General features: G+C 49.2%; 2 protein-coding genes across 3 annotated transcripts in view; one reads left to right on the top strand and one right to left on the bottom strand.

Moving 5' to 3' along the window:
• Positions 1 to 213: 213 nt before the first annotated feature.
• VPS26B (VPS26, retromer complex component B) lies at positions 214 to 10,201 on the bottom strand. Of its 2 annotated transcripts, XM_044439640.1 has the most exons (7): positions 10,160 to 10,179; positions 9,001 to 9,484; positions 6,291 to 6,447; positions 5,007 to 5,171; positions 4,006 to 4,181; positions 3,368 to 3,510; positions 214 to 2,600 (listed from the first exon to the last, which is right to left on the bottom strand). In XM_044439640.1, exons 2-7 carry the CDS (start codon positions 9,221 to 9,223, stop codon positions 2,454 to 2,456), a joined length of 1,011 nt encoding a protein of 336 aa, XP_044295575.1. In that variant the 5' UTR covers positions 9,224 to 9,484; positions 10,160 to 10,179; the 3' UTR covers positions 214 to 2,453. The 2 variants fall into 2 exon arrangements, with proteins under 2 accessions (XP_044295575.1, XP_044295574.1); XM_044439639.1 differs by having other exon boundaries at positions 9,001 to 10,201.
• Positions 10,202 to 10,620: 419 nt separating this feature from the next.
• NCAPD3 (non-SMC condensin II complex subunit D3) overlaps positions 10,621 to 16,408 on the top strand; it is a 40,162-nt gene continuing 34,374 nt past the window's right edge. The window contains exons 1-2 of the mRNA XM_044439464.1: positions 10,621 to 10,677; positions 13,950 to 14,104. The gene's annotated coding sequence lies outside the window, so the exon portion shown is untranslated. The remainder of the gene's footprint in view (positions 10,678 to 13,949; positions 14,105 to 16,408) is intronic.

The raw sequence follows: 16,408 nt of genomic DNA on the forward strand, positions 1-16,408 counted from the left end.
TGTTTTAGCCTTCTGTAATTTTACAAAGGCCCTGTGGAATCCCAGTACAGATATAATCCTAACTAGGTCACCAAGATTAACAGTTGCATTAAAATGTTTAAAGAGAAGATTGATTGGCCCTTGGCATACAGTTGGGAGCCTCATGGGATATAGTAAAATGAAGATGCAGATACATCAAAGAGCTTTTGCTTGGTCTCAGAATTCCCTTAAAACTGTGGCCAATTTTTTATTTTTCTTTTGGAGAGGGGAGGTGTGTACTCAAATTTCAAGTTCTTATCATTCACAGGAGCAGTGATGTTTAAAACATATCTAAAAGTGCTGAAGTCAGAAAACACAAAGAAGTATTTTACCAACGCTATTAAATTATGTGTCAAGGGCTCTTCTGGAAGGAGGAAGAGATGCTTGAATTGCAAATTTCTGAGTTCAGTAGTTTGGCCCACCTGCTTGGAAGAAAGTGCGTATTTATTGCAAAAGAAGGCTGGAGGGGTTGGGGGACATCTGTAGTTAACCTTAGCTGATTTCAAAGATGAAAGCTAAGCTCTAGAAAAGATTAGCCCATGCTTACGGGACGACACACATCTATACATTGTAAGTGTTCAGAGAAACATCACGGCTTATGCCGAGCTCCAGTTGGGGAACCAGATCTAGGTTTTCCAGGACAAGTTCTCCGGAGGCCAGGAGGAGGGCAGCCCGTCCGGCATTGAGAAGAAAGCAGCGGAATGGGATCAGTGCTTCCCACATTTAATACCAAGATACACTTCGAGGCACAGTTCACACTTGCACGTCCAGAAAGGTTTGCACGGAGAATGTGAGAGAATCACAAAACAACACTTCCGGCAAGGTCACCGCTTACATTTCCAAGGGGAGCGTCGCTCAGTGGGAGAGGACTCTCTTGGCAGTTAGTTCTACACGCTATCCCAGACTTCGCAGGCTAAGGAATGGGGCCAAGAAAGGTACAGAAGGGACCTCTGGGAGCGGCTGCCAGCCAGAGCCAGTGACACTGGCTGAGGTGGGCAGTGGCCCGTCTCCAGGACCAGGTTGTGTCCTATGCAAGCCACTGCGTTGGCCATGCCTCCTCCTAGGGCAGGCCTTCTGCTTTGCAAGCGGCAGCGTCTGGGTGATGCAACGGAATTGTCCTGAAAGGAAGCAACTTCGGGGCAGCCTATCATGCAGGTATAGCACAGGGGGCTTCTTCTGGGGAGGCGCCAGGTGCTTACAGCAACCTGTGGGATCTGTGGGGTTTGATTCGTTGCTTTTCCCCCTCACAGCACATGGTCTGGGAACACACAGGCTGTGCTGGCTCATTCCATTTTTGCAGAAGCAGCAAAGTACCTGGGGAAAGTTGCGGGGGGGTGGGGCGAAGACAACAGGGGCCTAAATGAAAAGCGGGTTTCAGGGAAACACACAGTCTCCAGTGCATCCCAGGTGTTAAACTTGGATTTCTCCCTCACTCCGCTTTCCAAAGTTCCCTCAGTGGGGCAGCTCAATAACCGGAGTGATACGATGCAAAATCAGTTTATCCTGTTTCTACTACCAGTCCTGAAAGCAGTTCCCAGACTGTGTGCCGGAAAGAAGACATTAAATAACTAAGGGTTTCTGTGAGCCCAACAGAAACCTGCCCAGGGATAGAGGAAGTTTCCCGTTGCACCTCCGTTGGAATGGCTGTTCTCCTTCCACGGATCCTTCAAATCACAGCCCATGCAGACCCCAGCTAGCACATCCTCAGGGAAGGCTGCCTCCCACGTGCAAACAGGCAGTGGTGCTCAGCTCGTTTTCTTCCCATTCAGGAGATGCCCTCAGAACAGAAGCTCATGCAAAGACTTGGGGTGTTCTTCTCTCAGCGCTTCAGAAGTCAACTCTTTCGGGGAGCCACAAATAAGTTGCAAGGCCCCACTTTCATGTTTTTAAGAGCCGACCCTCAACAACCAGGAATTTGGCGAGTGCGGAAGAAAAGGCATTTCCACACCCGGCCCCTCTGCAGCTTGGAGCCTCCGGTGCTATTTATGCACACGGGTGAGTGATGCCATCGAGGAAGCTTTGAACCACCACCCTCCAATGCACCATCAAGCCAACAGGGCTGCCACACCTGAAATGCGACAACACCGCTTTGAGCATCCTGCCTGGGAGCACTGGCACTCTTTCCGTGGTTGGCTTTGTGCTCAAAAAGCAGCTGGCACGGCCCTGCCACACCCTAAGGGATAGCGAGTGCCAGGGAAGGAAGGGGAGCATTTCCCGGTGCCGGGTGCTTCCACCCCTTCACCACCCTGCCAGGTGCCAGCGCCCAGGAGAGAGGGAGCAAAGAAAACGGGGGCGGGGGAACCACACACACAACCCAACAGATAATTTGCATTCACGAGTCTCTGAGGAAAGGACTGTCTGATTCCTCGTGCCTTGCCCAAAGCTCCGAGCTGTGAGCCCAGCCGTCCTGCGGAACCTCTCGCCGCGCGAGCGGCTCACTGCCTCCCGTTATTCTCTGGCGGCTGGCCGGGTGTCCTGCTCTCCGTCTGGGATGACGTGCCCTCGAACCGCTGAGAGGCGATGGCGGCCTGATGCGACATGCTCTTCCTCACGATGTCTCCCTTGCGCCATAACACCACCTCCTGCCCAAAAAGGAGAGGCAAGACGTCGTGAGTCTGTTGGCACGCACAGGTCAGACGGAGAGCGGCCGCACAGCAGAACGCAAGAGCCTGGCTGGGTGAGACTGAAGGACGGTAGTCCACCATCCGGCTTCCTGCTGTGGCCCATGAGATCCTCACTAGGAAGCCCGCTAGCACAAGCAGGAGCCCCCTCTGTGCAAAAACTCCCTGTTGGTCACAAATCTCCCTCTCTCGGGCTGCAAAGCAGCTTTCTTGTTACGCGTTCCATGCACCTGGAAAAGCTCAGGGCAAGACCTTCAGGGACTCTCTGCCCAATTCACATTCTTAGCCTGCCAACCCAGGCTGCTGGAAAAAGTTAGTTCACTTCCATACGTCCTCTGACAGGACCCCTCCCCACTGCTAGGTCTCCCCACAGCCCCTTTTGAATTGCAAGCACAGAGATGGAGCTCTTCCCCTACCACAGGGGGCAGGAGAAGTGATCCTTCAGCTAATGCTGGCCCCGTAGCTCCCAACCTGCCATTACTGGCCACGAAGGCAAAGTGGCTTCTCTCTGCCAAGATCTGGATCGCTGCTTGCCTGTCATCTCTTTGCTGCGTCAGAACTCACTGGCTGGGGATGATGGAAGTTGTGCTGCCCACATCTGGAGACACCAGGTTGCGGGAAGCTACTTTAAGTTTTGCAATGAGGGCCAAAGCGTCCTTGATGCTTGTGGGCTCTCATATTTGGGGCCACATGCAGAAGTCCCAGGGGCGGCCTGTTCTCCACCTCACCTGCTGTTTAAAGTAGCGCCGCTCTTCTTCATCAATCAGCACCAGGTTGAGGTAATAGCGCACGGAGAATTTCTTATTGATGTCCCTCATGGTGGGCGTCAACTCGTACCCAGCCAGAAAGAGCCTGATAGGAATGGATTCCCCTGCAAAGAGGCCGAAGCGGAACAACCTGGTTCTCAGCCAAGCACGGCACGAGACCGAGACACACGACGAGGCTTCCTGAAATTTAAGCCTTGAAGCCGCCTTGAGATTATGGGAGTAGGCAGCATATACATGAAAGTATACATAAATAAATAAATTCTTTAAAACACTGTGCCCCCTACCACCAGAAACATAGGCTACACGGTAGAGACAGGAAAACTTGTTCAAACATTCTTTCAGGACATTTCCCCTTTCCTGAACTGCAATGATTCTTTTGACAGTTAAAATCCTTTTTTTTGTTTGAGACATACTCAACAAAGAGAGGCAGAGGCAGAGCATAAATGAGAAAGGAGGAATGGCATAGTTTCTAAAAGGGCGCACCAGCCTCTTCCATGTATTCCCCACCTTCAAAGTCACCCATGAGGGAAAGCAGCCTCCAGATTGACAAAGAATCCTCTCCCCTCTTTTCAGGTGTTTTCACAAGAATTCCTCCTCACCTCTCACCGGTGCGCCATCCATGATCTCATATTTTGCTATTGTGTCATTTTCGTGGTAAACATTGGGTCCAGTCCCCGTGGTCTCCCTCTTGATGATGTCAATCTCCATGTGTTTGATCTTGATCCGCACGAGGAGGAAGTAGATCTTCCCAACAATCACATCTTTTAAATGGTATCTGGTAGGGATGAGAGATCAATGGAGAATTCAGTCATTGGGGTACAGAATCCTCCATATTTACTGGATTCAGCACCATATAAGTTATTCTCTATTTTATTAGGTGCTGAACAAAACAACAGCATCTCTCGCTCTCCAAATGTTGCTGCTGGCGTGGGAAGCAGGTTGGCTCTCCAGATTTTGTCAGAATCCAATTCCTCTACGTCCAAGCCAACTTCACTAAACCTAGGGATGAAGAGGGTTGTAGTCTAGCAACACGGAGAGTGCTGCCTGAAGGTAGAGGCACAAATTCTCAGCCCAGGCTCCAAATGAAACCTCCGCCTTGCATCCCAATCCAAAAGCTATGGCCCTTTCCCTGGCCGCATTCACTTCTGCTTAGCCACCGATTGTTTGGTGCTGCTTTGGCTTGTATTTGCAAAGCTATTTCTGCATTCTAACTGGCTTAAAAGCTTCCCCTAAGGCTGCGTTACTGGAGGTACAGCATTAAGGTAAAATATGCAGCTGTTTTGGGCCCACCCAGCAACATAGGGCTGCTTATGAAATGGAATCTGGTCTTTAGGTTGAAAGGCCATGCACCTTTTTACAGGACTGAGTGCCAATGAATCAAAAGCATAAGGGGAAATATAAGGGATGGTGCTGGTCTCTGCACAGCAGCCTTCCTCTTCCTTCAGACATTGTATTTCCCATACTTCTGTTGGCTAGGAACAATGGGAGGTATAGTCCAGCACATCGGGAGGGCCTTAGCCTGGAGCAGGCTTCTGTAAGGGCTAAGCCCTTGACTGCATCCCTTCACACAAGCCTGGAGCATCTGCCACAGAATGCTTACTTGGATTTATTGTATTCGAATTCAATGTGCAGGCAATCCTCAATCCCCACCTCCATCTTGATGGAGGAGTTGAGCTCCGGGTAGGTGCTAAGTGTGTGTACAACAATGTCCATCTCCTTGACCACATCGTTCAGTCTGCGGCTCACAGTGGCGCGGAGGAAATACCTGCGGAGAGGGGAGAAAGCTGGTGACTCTTCCACAGCTTTGGAATTCTCGCCCATTAATTATCAGATATTCCTTAGAGGTGGCTCCTTGTCCATTTTGGATTTCAGCTTGGGTTTCGATCACTGCATCTGAGCAGAATAATTGCACTTAGTGTAAATGGACTTGGACAGGAAGTGAGGCTGTAGAAATGCCATTTTATAGTTGAACTGTTTAACCTATCTGTCAGTTCGATCAATAAATCTTAGGAAAAAAAACAGTGATTGCCTATATGGTATCCCTGCTTACTCCAAAAGCAGATTTTTTAAAAACCCCAGTAATTTTGTTACAAGTTTTGTCAAGATTATCATCAAACAAATAAGACACAAAACAGCTCTCTATTCAGATGCTCTTCTGGTCTTCTTTTGCCAGCCCAGTAACATTAGAAGGCTTTTGTTGTTGTTTGGCTGTGTAGCTGCTACTAAAAAGAATTCAGGCTAATACCTTTGCTGGCCTTCCCTCAAGGGTGCCAAACCCTAGGCCAGGAGCTAAATTAGACACCTTGGAAGTCCCCCAAATGGCCATACACCGTTCCCCTAACCACTGGGTCTCCCAGACTGTTATTCCCCCCCCCCCCGATTCTAAAATACTGAACCCCTGCTAATAGATCAGAGACGCTCCCAGCCTTAGTGCTAACCTCAGTCTGGAAATGACAGCAGGGGTGTGGGGTGGCAGGACACAGCCTGCTCTGGAGACTGTGGCTGCTGTCCCCAGCACAGGCCGAATGCTGTTGCCCCACAGTGGCTTCCAATCTGAGATAACCTTCAGATTTATCTGCTGGTACAAAAGGCACAGGGACACCCCCCCCCCCCGTTATCTCCAAAGTCAGACCAGAGATAATAGTGGGGACGCCTTCTGGGGGGATCCCTGCAGGAGAAGGGGGCTTTGAAAGACATCCCTCCCTCCCTCCCTCCCACCTGGAGGAACCTCCAAAGGTTCTGCGCTCCGGCTGAAGGCGACAGTCCATACCAGGTCCAGCATGTCGGCTTCCTAGCAGGGCCATATTCTTGAGAGCTATACTAGTGGTCCTTGAACTGTGGTTCACAGCTGGGAAAAAACTACTCCGAGGAGCTGAGAACTCACCTTAACTTCACGTTCTGCCCAGTGTACGACTCATAGGGCTTCTCCACATGCGTGAATTCAAAGTCAAAAGTCTGGGACTGAGTAAATTCCCCAGGGCGGGCCAAATCCTTCACCAAAGACACAAATTCGTGGTGGTTCCCTCGGTCATAATATAGCTCTAGAAGCAAAAGACCCTCCGTAAAACAATTGCTCTATCGGTCGGCACCAATGTTCAAATAGCTGTAACATTAGCCATCAAGCAGAGATATGGGATGGGCAGTTTTGCAAAAGAAGAGCTTCCCAGAAAACCTTTTTCTCCCTTAGAGTCTGAACATTATAAGCAAAGTATGTGTTATTGAGGTGTCGTGCCTTAAAATATTTACACAAAAGAAAACACAAAAGAAAACATCCACGCTAAGCTTCGCATTTGCTTGTGTACGTTGCTTAAAACTCGCTAAGCACATTTCATTGATTCTCTCTTCTTCCAATTAGATATTTCCATTCAAGGACTTTTGGCTACTGGGAAGACTTCTTTCAAATATTAATACAGCATATAATTCAATTCAAATTTTTCCAGAAAACCTGCCTCAACCAGTCCTGAGTGCAATGCTTCTGCAACAGAGCTGGAGCAATGTGCGTGATGTCCCCTTGCTCATGCTGGCAAAACATGCTGCTGCTGTGGGTGGCATCCTCACCTGCCTCACCCCCTTCTTGGGGGGCCAGGACAAGTAGCCGCCTGGCCTCAGAACAGCCCTCGTAAGAACATGGCTACTCTCCTGCCTCAGGTTCTCAGAGGACCTCCCAATGGGTTGCGTTTCTCAGACTCGGTGCAAGTTCTCCGTAATCCATAGACTACTCAGGTACAAGGCAAGGGGGTCACTGGTCCGGCAACTAGATTTATCACCTCTTGTTTGGAGAGACGCAACTAGCAACATGCCAAATGCAGGACTGGTGAGCCTCTGGCCCTTGGGATGCCGCTGGACTGTGACTTCTGCCAACTGTCCTTGGTGTGGAAGGATGGCAGGGAAAGTACAACATCTGCAAAGCACACCTTCACCACCCCTGTGTTAACCAATAAGGCCTTGTAGGAACTATAATATGTGGATAGGAAACTGCCTTAAATCAATGAGCTTCTCTAGCCCGTATCACCTTCCTTTGACTGGCAGCATCTCTCCAGCATCCCAGACAGGGATCTGACCATCACCTCCTATCAGATTTTCCTCTTTGTTTGGCCGGAGGTGCCAGGGATGGAACCTGGAACCTTCCAATTGCACTCAGGTGTGTTACTTCTCCAAACAACTGCCTGGCCACTCGGACCTGTAGCCTCCACCCCTGTAAGATGTCTGGATTCAGCACCTGGAAGCATGGATCAGAATTAAGTGGAGAACATCCAGCATGCTTTCTGGTAAACAATGGCAGAGAAAGCAGGGGCTAGAGAAGAATGGCTGGAAAGACCATCTCTTCCCCATCACACCCCGAGGCTCAGAGAGAGGTCAGAGCTGACCCCATTCAACGGGGAATCTGAAATAAACACTGGATCGCTGGGGTCATTTTTCAGTGTAATTAATAGGCACTTGGGATGCTCATCCAGTACTCACATCACAGGGATCTCCAGCAGGCAAGGACATGCCGTACATGGAGAACGGAAGACACAAGCACCAAGGGACAATTCGCTTTCAGAGAAGCTCCGGGGGCAGAGAAGGCTCAAGGCAAATAGGCCAAGGCCAACATGCCGAGCTTTTTCTGCCAGCAGTGAGGAGAGGCATTTCAGATGCACAAAACCTGGGAAGCCACAAAGCTGACTGCAGGTGACTGAGCAAAAGGGGTGGGACCAGGGGAAGAGATGTAGCTCGTGGGCCCTGCATCGCTGGTCTAGACATGCCAAAGGCAGTTTCCTATGTCCCCATCAGAAGCTTAGGAATGACTACAAGCCAACAGCCAAGGCATGTCCCATCCCCACCTTGTCTTGTTTGTAAGAACCCAAGCGCCGGGCTCGGGAACTCAGCTGGCTGAAGCCTGCCCACCTGTGTGGCTTGCTAACCTCCCTGAAGCATCTTAATGTGCCCCAGGCCACTGGGAGAATGTCAAGCCACACAGCCACTGAAAGACATCCTTGCAAAAAGGGTGCACTTGGAACAGACCAATGCTGAAGACGGGGTGCGGGGAGGTACTGCAGTTGTTGCCCAGGTAGGAGGAGAGATGCAGAGGACGGGGAAAATAAAATTGTGGGAGCTGGCCCTCCTGCTCCCCGGTGAGAGGTACACAAAGCCTCTCTTAGCCAGAGGGCTGAATCCAACTTCAAAGATGCTCTCGGGGGCTGCATTTTAGTGGCGAGGGGAAGCCAAGGCAAGAGTGGCAGGTCTGAAAAACCGAGAATGGAACTCGCAGCCAGAGCATCACCATACAGGGAGGTGAGCATCACAGATTTTGATCTAAAGTTCCTAGTGCCAGAAACTAAGCCTTAGGAGAGGCATGCCCACTTTTTAGAGTGCGGGAAAATGCACAAAAGCCAAGAAACTACTCAACGGCCTGTGATTTGGGGCAAGGAGGCAGGGCCTTCTGAAGTTCAGTAGTGCTGGTATACAGGGATATGCTGCTTTTGGACATATGGTGGGGGGTAGCTCCCTTTACAGGCCCCCTCTGCATTCCTCACCAAGGGACGTACCATTGCAGCACATGGTTCAACTAAGCAACCATGGGTAGCCGCTGCTGATCTACCGATTCATCTTACCAATCTGTCCGATGAATTCCACCTTGATGCCCTGGTGTTCCAGCCGCTTGTTTGGGTGCTTGAGAGTGAGGATGACCCTCCCAGAAACGGTCTCGCCATCATAAAAGAGGAAGTATTTCTCTTTCTTGCCCTCCTCAGTCTTGTGCTCCGCCCGCCGCCTGCTCTCCGCATCACTCAGCACCAGTTCCAGCTCCGCACTCTGTCCAAACCCAAAGAAGCTCATCTTGGTGTCAGGAACGGGGTGGCACCCAAAACAGCAAAGGCTGAACAAGAAGGGCGGGCCAGTACCTCAGACAGCTGGTTCGAAGTCTCCAATACTAGGAAAGAGGGATCAAGTTTGCAGTGCCAGAGATGCTGTCTTCTCTTGCGTGGCTAGCAAGTAGTGGCCGAAGCAATGGGAGGAAGCCCCAGAGGTGGCTTCTCAGTCATAAGGAAATCTGGAGAGATGCAGCTGCTAATATTGAGGCTGCAAGTGACTAAGCTTCTATTAGAAGGGGATCAACACAAAAAGGAAAAAAGAATGAGAGGATGCTTAAGAAAATAGGGAGATGGAAAAAGCATGCAAAGGAATGTGACTTGGAATTGATGATAATGAATTATGGTCAGTAACCAAATGTGGAAATGCTGGACCCTGTAATGTCGTGGCTCCAGGAAGCTCCGGAGTTGGGGCGGCTGCTCTTACCTCCAACCAGCAATGCAGGAAAGGTGGGCGTGCAAAGGGGGGGGCACGTACAGCTGGAGTGCAACGCTGCAAGCCACAGGGGTAGGAAATACAGCTGAGAAGGGAAATGAAAAGGGCTGCGAGGATGCCACACAGCCTGAGCAGCGTCCGACGGTGGAAAGAGGCATGCAAGGAACCTGCTGCCCGGGTGGGGTAGAGGAGGGGGGTAGGGGAGATGGAGGAGGGCGTACGGGAAGGTATGTGCAATGCACGGGCCCACTTTCCTAGACTTTAAAAGAAGGGATAAAAATAAAAGATGCGACAGGGAAAGAGATGCAATGGCAGGTTCGGAAGGCCGACGGGGGCGTTGCACCTTGGAAGCATGAAATTTAAAAAAAAAAAAGGAGGGGAGAGGAGACGGCGCCGGCGCCGGCGGCTGGTGCAGGAAGGCCCGAGGTTCCCGAGCTCAATGCAATGCAACGACGCGCAGCGCCGGACCTGCCTCGCACGGCCCGGCCTGCGCTAAACGATGGCGGCAGCCTCCGCGGAAGGAGCAGGTCTGATGCGCGCCGTCCCCGCACTTCGCCTCGGCTGCGCTCGCGGGTGGCTGCGGGGCTCGCCGCGTCCCGGACCTTGAGCCTCGCATTGCGCATGCGCGCCCACCCGGCCGGGAGGGGAGAGGAGAGGAGCCGATGCCGTCGCGAACGAGCGCGTAAGGGCGCGGACGGCGCATGCGTGCCTGTCATCCTCCTTTCTTCGCCCCCCACCTCCACCTCCATTCATCAGCGCTCGCCGAGCGAGGAGCCTGGCGAGGGCGAGAGCGGCCGCCCGCTATGCGCACGCGCGGCGCCGAGGAGCCCGCCTCTCGCGTGCGTACGCAGGCGGCGGCGAGTGGCTGGCGGGAGGGCGTGCGGTGATTGGCTGGTTCAAACGCAGCGGCGGGGCGACCGAGGCAATGGCGGAGGGGGCGCTTCTCGCCGCCGTGGCGCGGTGGGCGCTGCGCGAGGCTGGCCAAGGTGAGCACGGCGGGCGGCTCGCGGTCTTCGGGCTCCGGGGCGGCCGGTGGGGAAGCAAGCAGCCGGCGGCCCGGGCTCGCGGCCCTCGCTGGGGGGGAGCGGGGCCGGCCTGCTCCGCTGCGATCGGGCGGTCCTGCAGTCACGCCTGCTTCGTGCGGGTGGGTGGAACCTTGATCTTGCAAGCGGGGCTGCCGGAGGTGCGGGGGCCCAGGCGAGGGCCTGGAGCGGGGGCCCAGGAGAGAGCCAGGGCTTCTGGGACCCTACTCTGTGTGTATTGGGATAGAGAGATTGAGGACTCTCTGGACTCCTGCATTGATACCCATTTCCTGCATGTGTGTTGCTTGGATTAGTGGGGATCAGGACTCCTGGTTCCTGCATTTAGCACTGGGATTTGATCAGCTAGGGTTCGGAGGGAGGTTGTCTCTCCCTTTTTATGGCGGAAGCAAAAGCAGCAGGAGTCCTGCGTCATTTTTTACAAGTGGTGGGGAGGAGGAGGACTGGGACAGGAATGGCAGATGACAGTGGTTTTCAGACACTTTCTTATAAAGATTTAGGAATTGTTGTGTAATATTTGCTGATGGAAAAGCAACATTGTGGAGGCAGGTATGTGCTGCAGTCCTCCATGGCACATGGTCAAGATGCAAACAAGGATATAATAATCCAGTAAGTGGTCTGGCTTGGTAACATTGACCATCAGCTGGAATAATCATAATATTGTGCAGAAAATAGTATAGCAAAACTGATTGCAAATGAAGCTTGGTATTATGAAGCATCAAATGAAAATCCCAATTATAATGGGAAGTTGGCAGGTGCTCATTAATCTAATTTTTCTTTTTTTAAAAAAAAATCTATAATAGTTGTTAACCTTAAAGGAAGAAGCTTTCATTCATTCAATGACATTTCTCTAGAGTGAAGAAGTAGAATGTGCTGGCCCACTGCACTCTTAACTGCCATAAGGCTTCTTCATTTGTTATGCTCTCTCGGGCTGATGGGAGTTGCGATCCAGCAACATTCAGAGGGCCATATGCTCTACATCGCTGCTGTACAGGTGTCATAATGCCTGTAACCCTGCCTCTTTGATGGGAGCGTCTTTATTGTGTGTACACACCCTCTTCAAATGTAGCAGTTTTTAAAGTGTCATTGTGTTTTTCTGAAACTCTTGACAGCATAAGGGTTACACTTCTGTTTACAGGAATCCAGAACCTCTGATCTTGTCGGGCTGTTTGTTTTGGTATGCTAGGGAAACTGAAAGCAAAGGAAGAGCAACTATGCGTGTATCAATTTCATAAAGGAAGTCACAGTCTTAAGTTTACAAAAGTTACGCAAGGCAATCATTTATAGGGTTGCATAAGTCAGAGAGGACTTGAAAGTATATAGCAATAGCAAAGCAGCAAAGCTCACAACTCACTTTCTGAAATAATAATCAAACTAAGACTGCAGTATTTATTTATTTAGTGTATTTTTACGCTGCCCAGTAGCCTGGGGGATCTCCGGGAGACTCACAAGAAACAGAAACGACAACATTACATAGCTGTAGTAAAATAAAACAATAGCATCTAAAATCACATAAAATCCAGCTAATATAAGGTGCAAAGCAAGAGGATAATATAAACAACTATAAAAGCAAAACCAGCAGCAAAAAGCAACTAAAACCATGATTCTAAAAGCAAATGCTAAATAAAAAAGGCTTTACTTGGCAGTGAAAAAAGAGTAGTGAGGGTGCCAGATATGATAGAGAGAAGGGTACTAACATGGTATAAACATCCCTCAAAGAAGCAATTATCATTCCTTTGAAGCCATCAATGGGTACACCATGAGTTGAGTTGCATTCTGCAGTGACTAACCGTTGTAGCGTTTCGGTTAGAAAGATCACAAGCCTGGCAAGTCAAATACTTTCCACACAGCCCTGTTTTAAATCCAAATGACTCATACTTGGTCTAAAATGTTGAGGGAGACTGAGCTAAAATTGGTTATCGGCTCCCATCCTTGTAATACCAATGTTGATCAAATGAATGGATGCTTGAAAGTGTGAAGGTTATTGTTCCTCCGTGCTTACAATTTATAATTAGAAACATTTCAGTGTTTGCCCTGGAAGTGCAAGAAGTTGATGTACCATAATTAAGTTTAATCAGAGCTTCTAATTTATGCTTCAGGTCGTCTTTCCCCCTCACTTCCGTAGGCATTTATAAAGAAAATGATACAGAGGCGCCTGATTCTTATCCAATGAGTCACTCATTGAGTTTTTCTAAGAGAAGAACAACTCTTTTTCAAAGTAGTGAAAATGTAAAGAGGGGTAATCTATCTTTTGGCATCTAAAACGTCCACATTCTTCTTATGCTTGGTGGCTTTTGAGATGTGAGAACCTTCCTAAAGCAACAGTACAGCTTGCGTTCACCTCTGCTTATGAGTCTGGACACTCGCTGACCTATCTGCCCTTAAAATTATGGATAAACTTGATACTTATTCAACTGTCATGATCTTCCCAAAACTTCCAGAGCGTCACAGTCTGGCGAAGACAAGGAAAGTGATCTGCTGGAGATTTCTAGTAGAGAATTGTGATGCCATAGCGAAAGGAAAAGGCCAGAAATCTTTGTAGGAATGTACAGAAATTGGAGATTTGTTTAGGTGCATAACTCATCCCAGCTTTTAAAAAAGTATATTATCCCAAGGTCAGATTTGTCATTGTTGCTGTCAGTTTTGTGTAATGCTATTCATTTTATTATGTTGCTGCTTCTAGACTATAGCTTTATAAAATCCATGCTGGGCAATGTCTTGATCAGGGCTAACAATCTGTCACAACATGCTATGCTAGCTTTGTATTTTCTAATACTCTTCAGAATGGGTAGCACAAAAGGCCAGGGGCTCTGTTAAAGGGAAATACAAAAGCATTTGGAAACTAGGAAAAATGTCGTAGTCATGAAGTCTATGTTTGAACCCAGTTTCAAGACAGAGATTGCGGAATGAATTAATTAGCCTTTGCTAGGTGCCTCAGATATTGGCACAGTAATTGCAGAGCCGTGTTTTTGAAAATGTAAAGTCTGCATTTTACCTAGATCTGTCTCTCTTCTTAAAAGAGATAAACAGGTTAGTCAAAGAACATAAGCGAAGACAACCATGACAGTCTTTTATTGGGGGAAGCTGCAGAATGACCTTGAATGTTGTATTAGGCTAAAAAGAGTTGTTTATTTTATGAGTGTTCTACCTATAGACCCACCTCCTTGTCTGAAAAGTGCTTTTGTATGTTTGTAATAAATTATATTATCTCATTTTAGCTTGGGTGGACACAGTGTGGGAATTAGACTTCACTGAAACAGAGCCTTTGGATTCTAGACTACACAGCTTGATAACAGATGAGGGTTTGGATGCCTTCTCCCAGCTTTATGAGGCCCTCTGTCCCTTTGCTGTAGATGACCATGGGACCACCAAGGTAAGAGGCATGCTGGCTCCAGTAGCAGGGATTGACCTGCTTTATTCTGATTTACTGATACTGATTTTTAGAATCAAATCCTCAAGGGAGCTAGAATCTTAGGGCTCTATATACCCCAGTCCCTTGCCGAGTTAGGCCTCCTTGAGCATTAATTTTTGCAGAGGTTTTGCTATAAACAGTATATAAAATTTCTAAATAATTTTAAATAAACTTAGTGTACTTAATGCTGCCTAGGACTGGGTATTAACCTCTCTGCTAGTGTGCTGTTATCTGCCTTGAAAATTATTCAGGACAAAGGCAGAAGTATCAGTCATTGGAACAGGGACTTTCTTCTGTTCACCCTTTCTTTCCAATTTTTTGCCCTTTTCCCTGCCTCTTCCCTGCTTCCCACAATTTAGATTGCAGACTCCTTGTGGGAAAGGGGCTTTCACCATTGGTTTGTGTTATCCTATAAAATATTGTTCACAACTTTGGAGCTATATAAGTTGTACTGTTGCCCATCTACATGGTACCTTTCAGGAAAGCCAAGAGACATTGTGAGCTGTGCTATGTTTTCTGCTTTTCCCTGAACCTCCCTGTTCAGAATGTGCTTGATTTGCATGCCTGTTGTAAAAGGAGCTCACGGCTTCAAGCTGGGGGTTTTGAACTGCCTTCTGGGATTAAATGTGGGAACTGAGGCGGCGGCCTTAGACTGAGCCAGGCCATTGATCTGTCTGGCGAAGGGCCCTATGATTATCTGCAGAGATAAGGAAGGCTGTACTGGCCTGAAGTTCTGCACCCTTCCTCTCAAGCAAGGCTAAGGGAAGTAACCCCCCCCCCCAGCTCTTGCACTGTGAACCAATCTCAAGCAAAGCACAGAACTAAACATGACCTGACAAAGACATGCCTACTTGCTTGAGCAAAGTCGATTGATCAGCTGTTTCTTAAACTCTTCACCACTTAGCTCACCTGAAATGGGGGCAAATAAAAGAGAAGAAAGAGAACACACACAATACATTTATTTATTTGTTAATCCAGATGCTGCAAGTCACAGGAAGAGGAAGACAGGCGGGAGGACAAAAGGACTTACTGGTACCATAAACCAGAGTTTCTTCAGATGTAGCCAGAGCAGTCAGAACTGTAGGAAATATCTCCAAAGATTTTCCACTCTGCAAGCTGTCCCTTTTGATAGCTTCAATAAAGAAAGTAGCCAAGTCAACCAATGCAGGGCCTGGCAGTTCATGAGCCTAACAAACAGGGAACAAGATACCAAAACATTATCAAAATACCAGCCAAAGATGGCGATGAAAATTGTGTTAACAGCAGTGGCGGCATTTGCATACTAGAATGGTCTTCCCTAGGCAAACATGGGAAATACCACACTCACATTTTGCTGTATTTCAGCAAAGTGTTGTTTAACAAAGCAGCTCAAAGAGATGAGCCCCATGTCAGGCTTTCAAACTAGAAAGACACAATGGAAGGGTGAGTGAGAGGAGTGGAGGAAAGGAGAGGGAGAGCCACTTTTCAATGTCAAAACAAGGTGACAAATTGCTAGCAAGCATTTGAGTGCACTTCAAACCAGGCCTCTTCCCATGCTGCTGCTGTTGCTTGAATAGAGATTGATGGCTATGGAACCAAGTGTCATTTTAGCAGAGTCCCCTTCAAATGCTTCTCCTCTGGAAAATGGATGAGCAAGCTTCACAAGCTTATTCCTGGGAAGCAGGGGATGCAGCCTCCCAAGTCGCCCTCAGCTGCCCTCAGGCCAGAGTCCGCTTCCCTTCTGCTGTCCAACCCCAGCTTACTGTCATATGAGACAATAATAAGATGAAGCTCTGAAATGTTCAAATGGCCATAGCATGCACAGTACCTTGAGAATTATCTGTCTAGCCCGCTGTTGCCAGCACGGCCTGCCCGCAAGTCCCCAGGGCTTCAGCCAGGCACTTCGCCAGCCCTACCTGGATATGCTGACGATCAAGCCTTGTATGCGCGATGTTCACCCTCGCACCGAGCCACAGCTCTTCCCGTGTGGAGAGTTTCCAGGATTCCTCAGTGAGAAGACCTTTAATGGTGGTCTTCCCTGGGGGGAGGGGGGGGACGGCAGCCTGCTCCTGCCCACTGTCCCTCTGACGTAAGGCAGTTACGAGGGTTCTCAGGCCCCACGAAGAGCCCCAGCAGGTCTCGCCAGTGACCTTGTGCCCGCACTGTAGAACATGCCCTAGAATTCTGCTGCACCCCGGGGCGCCACAGCAGCCTGGCTGATTCGGAAAGAACTGCTTGAAGGTCAGAAAGCACCGCTTTCAATGGACACCCTCACCAGCCACAATG

This window comes from Varanus komodoensis, unplaced genomic scaffold (assembly GCF_004798865.1).
Source record: "Varanus komodoensis strain SLA01 unplaced genomic scaffold, ASM479886v1 scaffold35, whole genome shotgun sequence".
Classification (NCBI taxonomy): domain Eukaryota; kingdom Metazoa; phylum Chordata; class Lepidosauria; order Squamata; family Varanidae; genus Varanus; species Varanus komodoensis.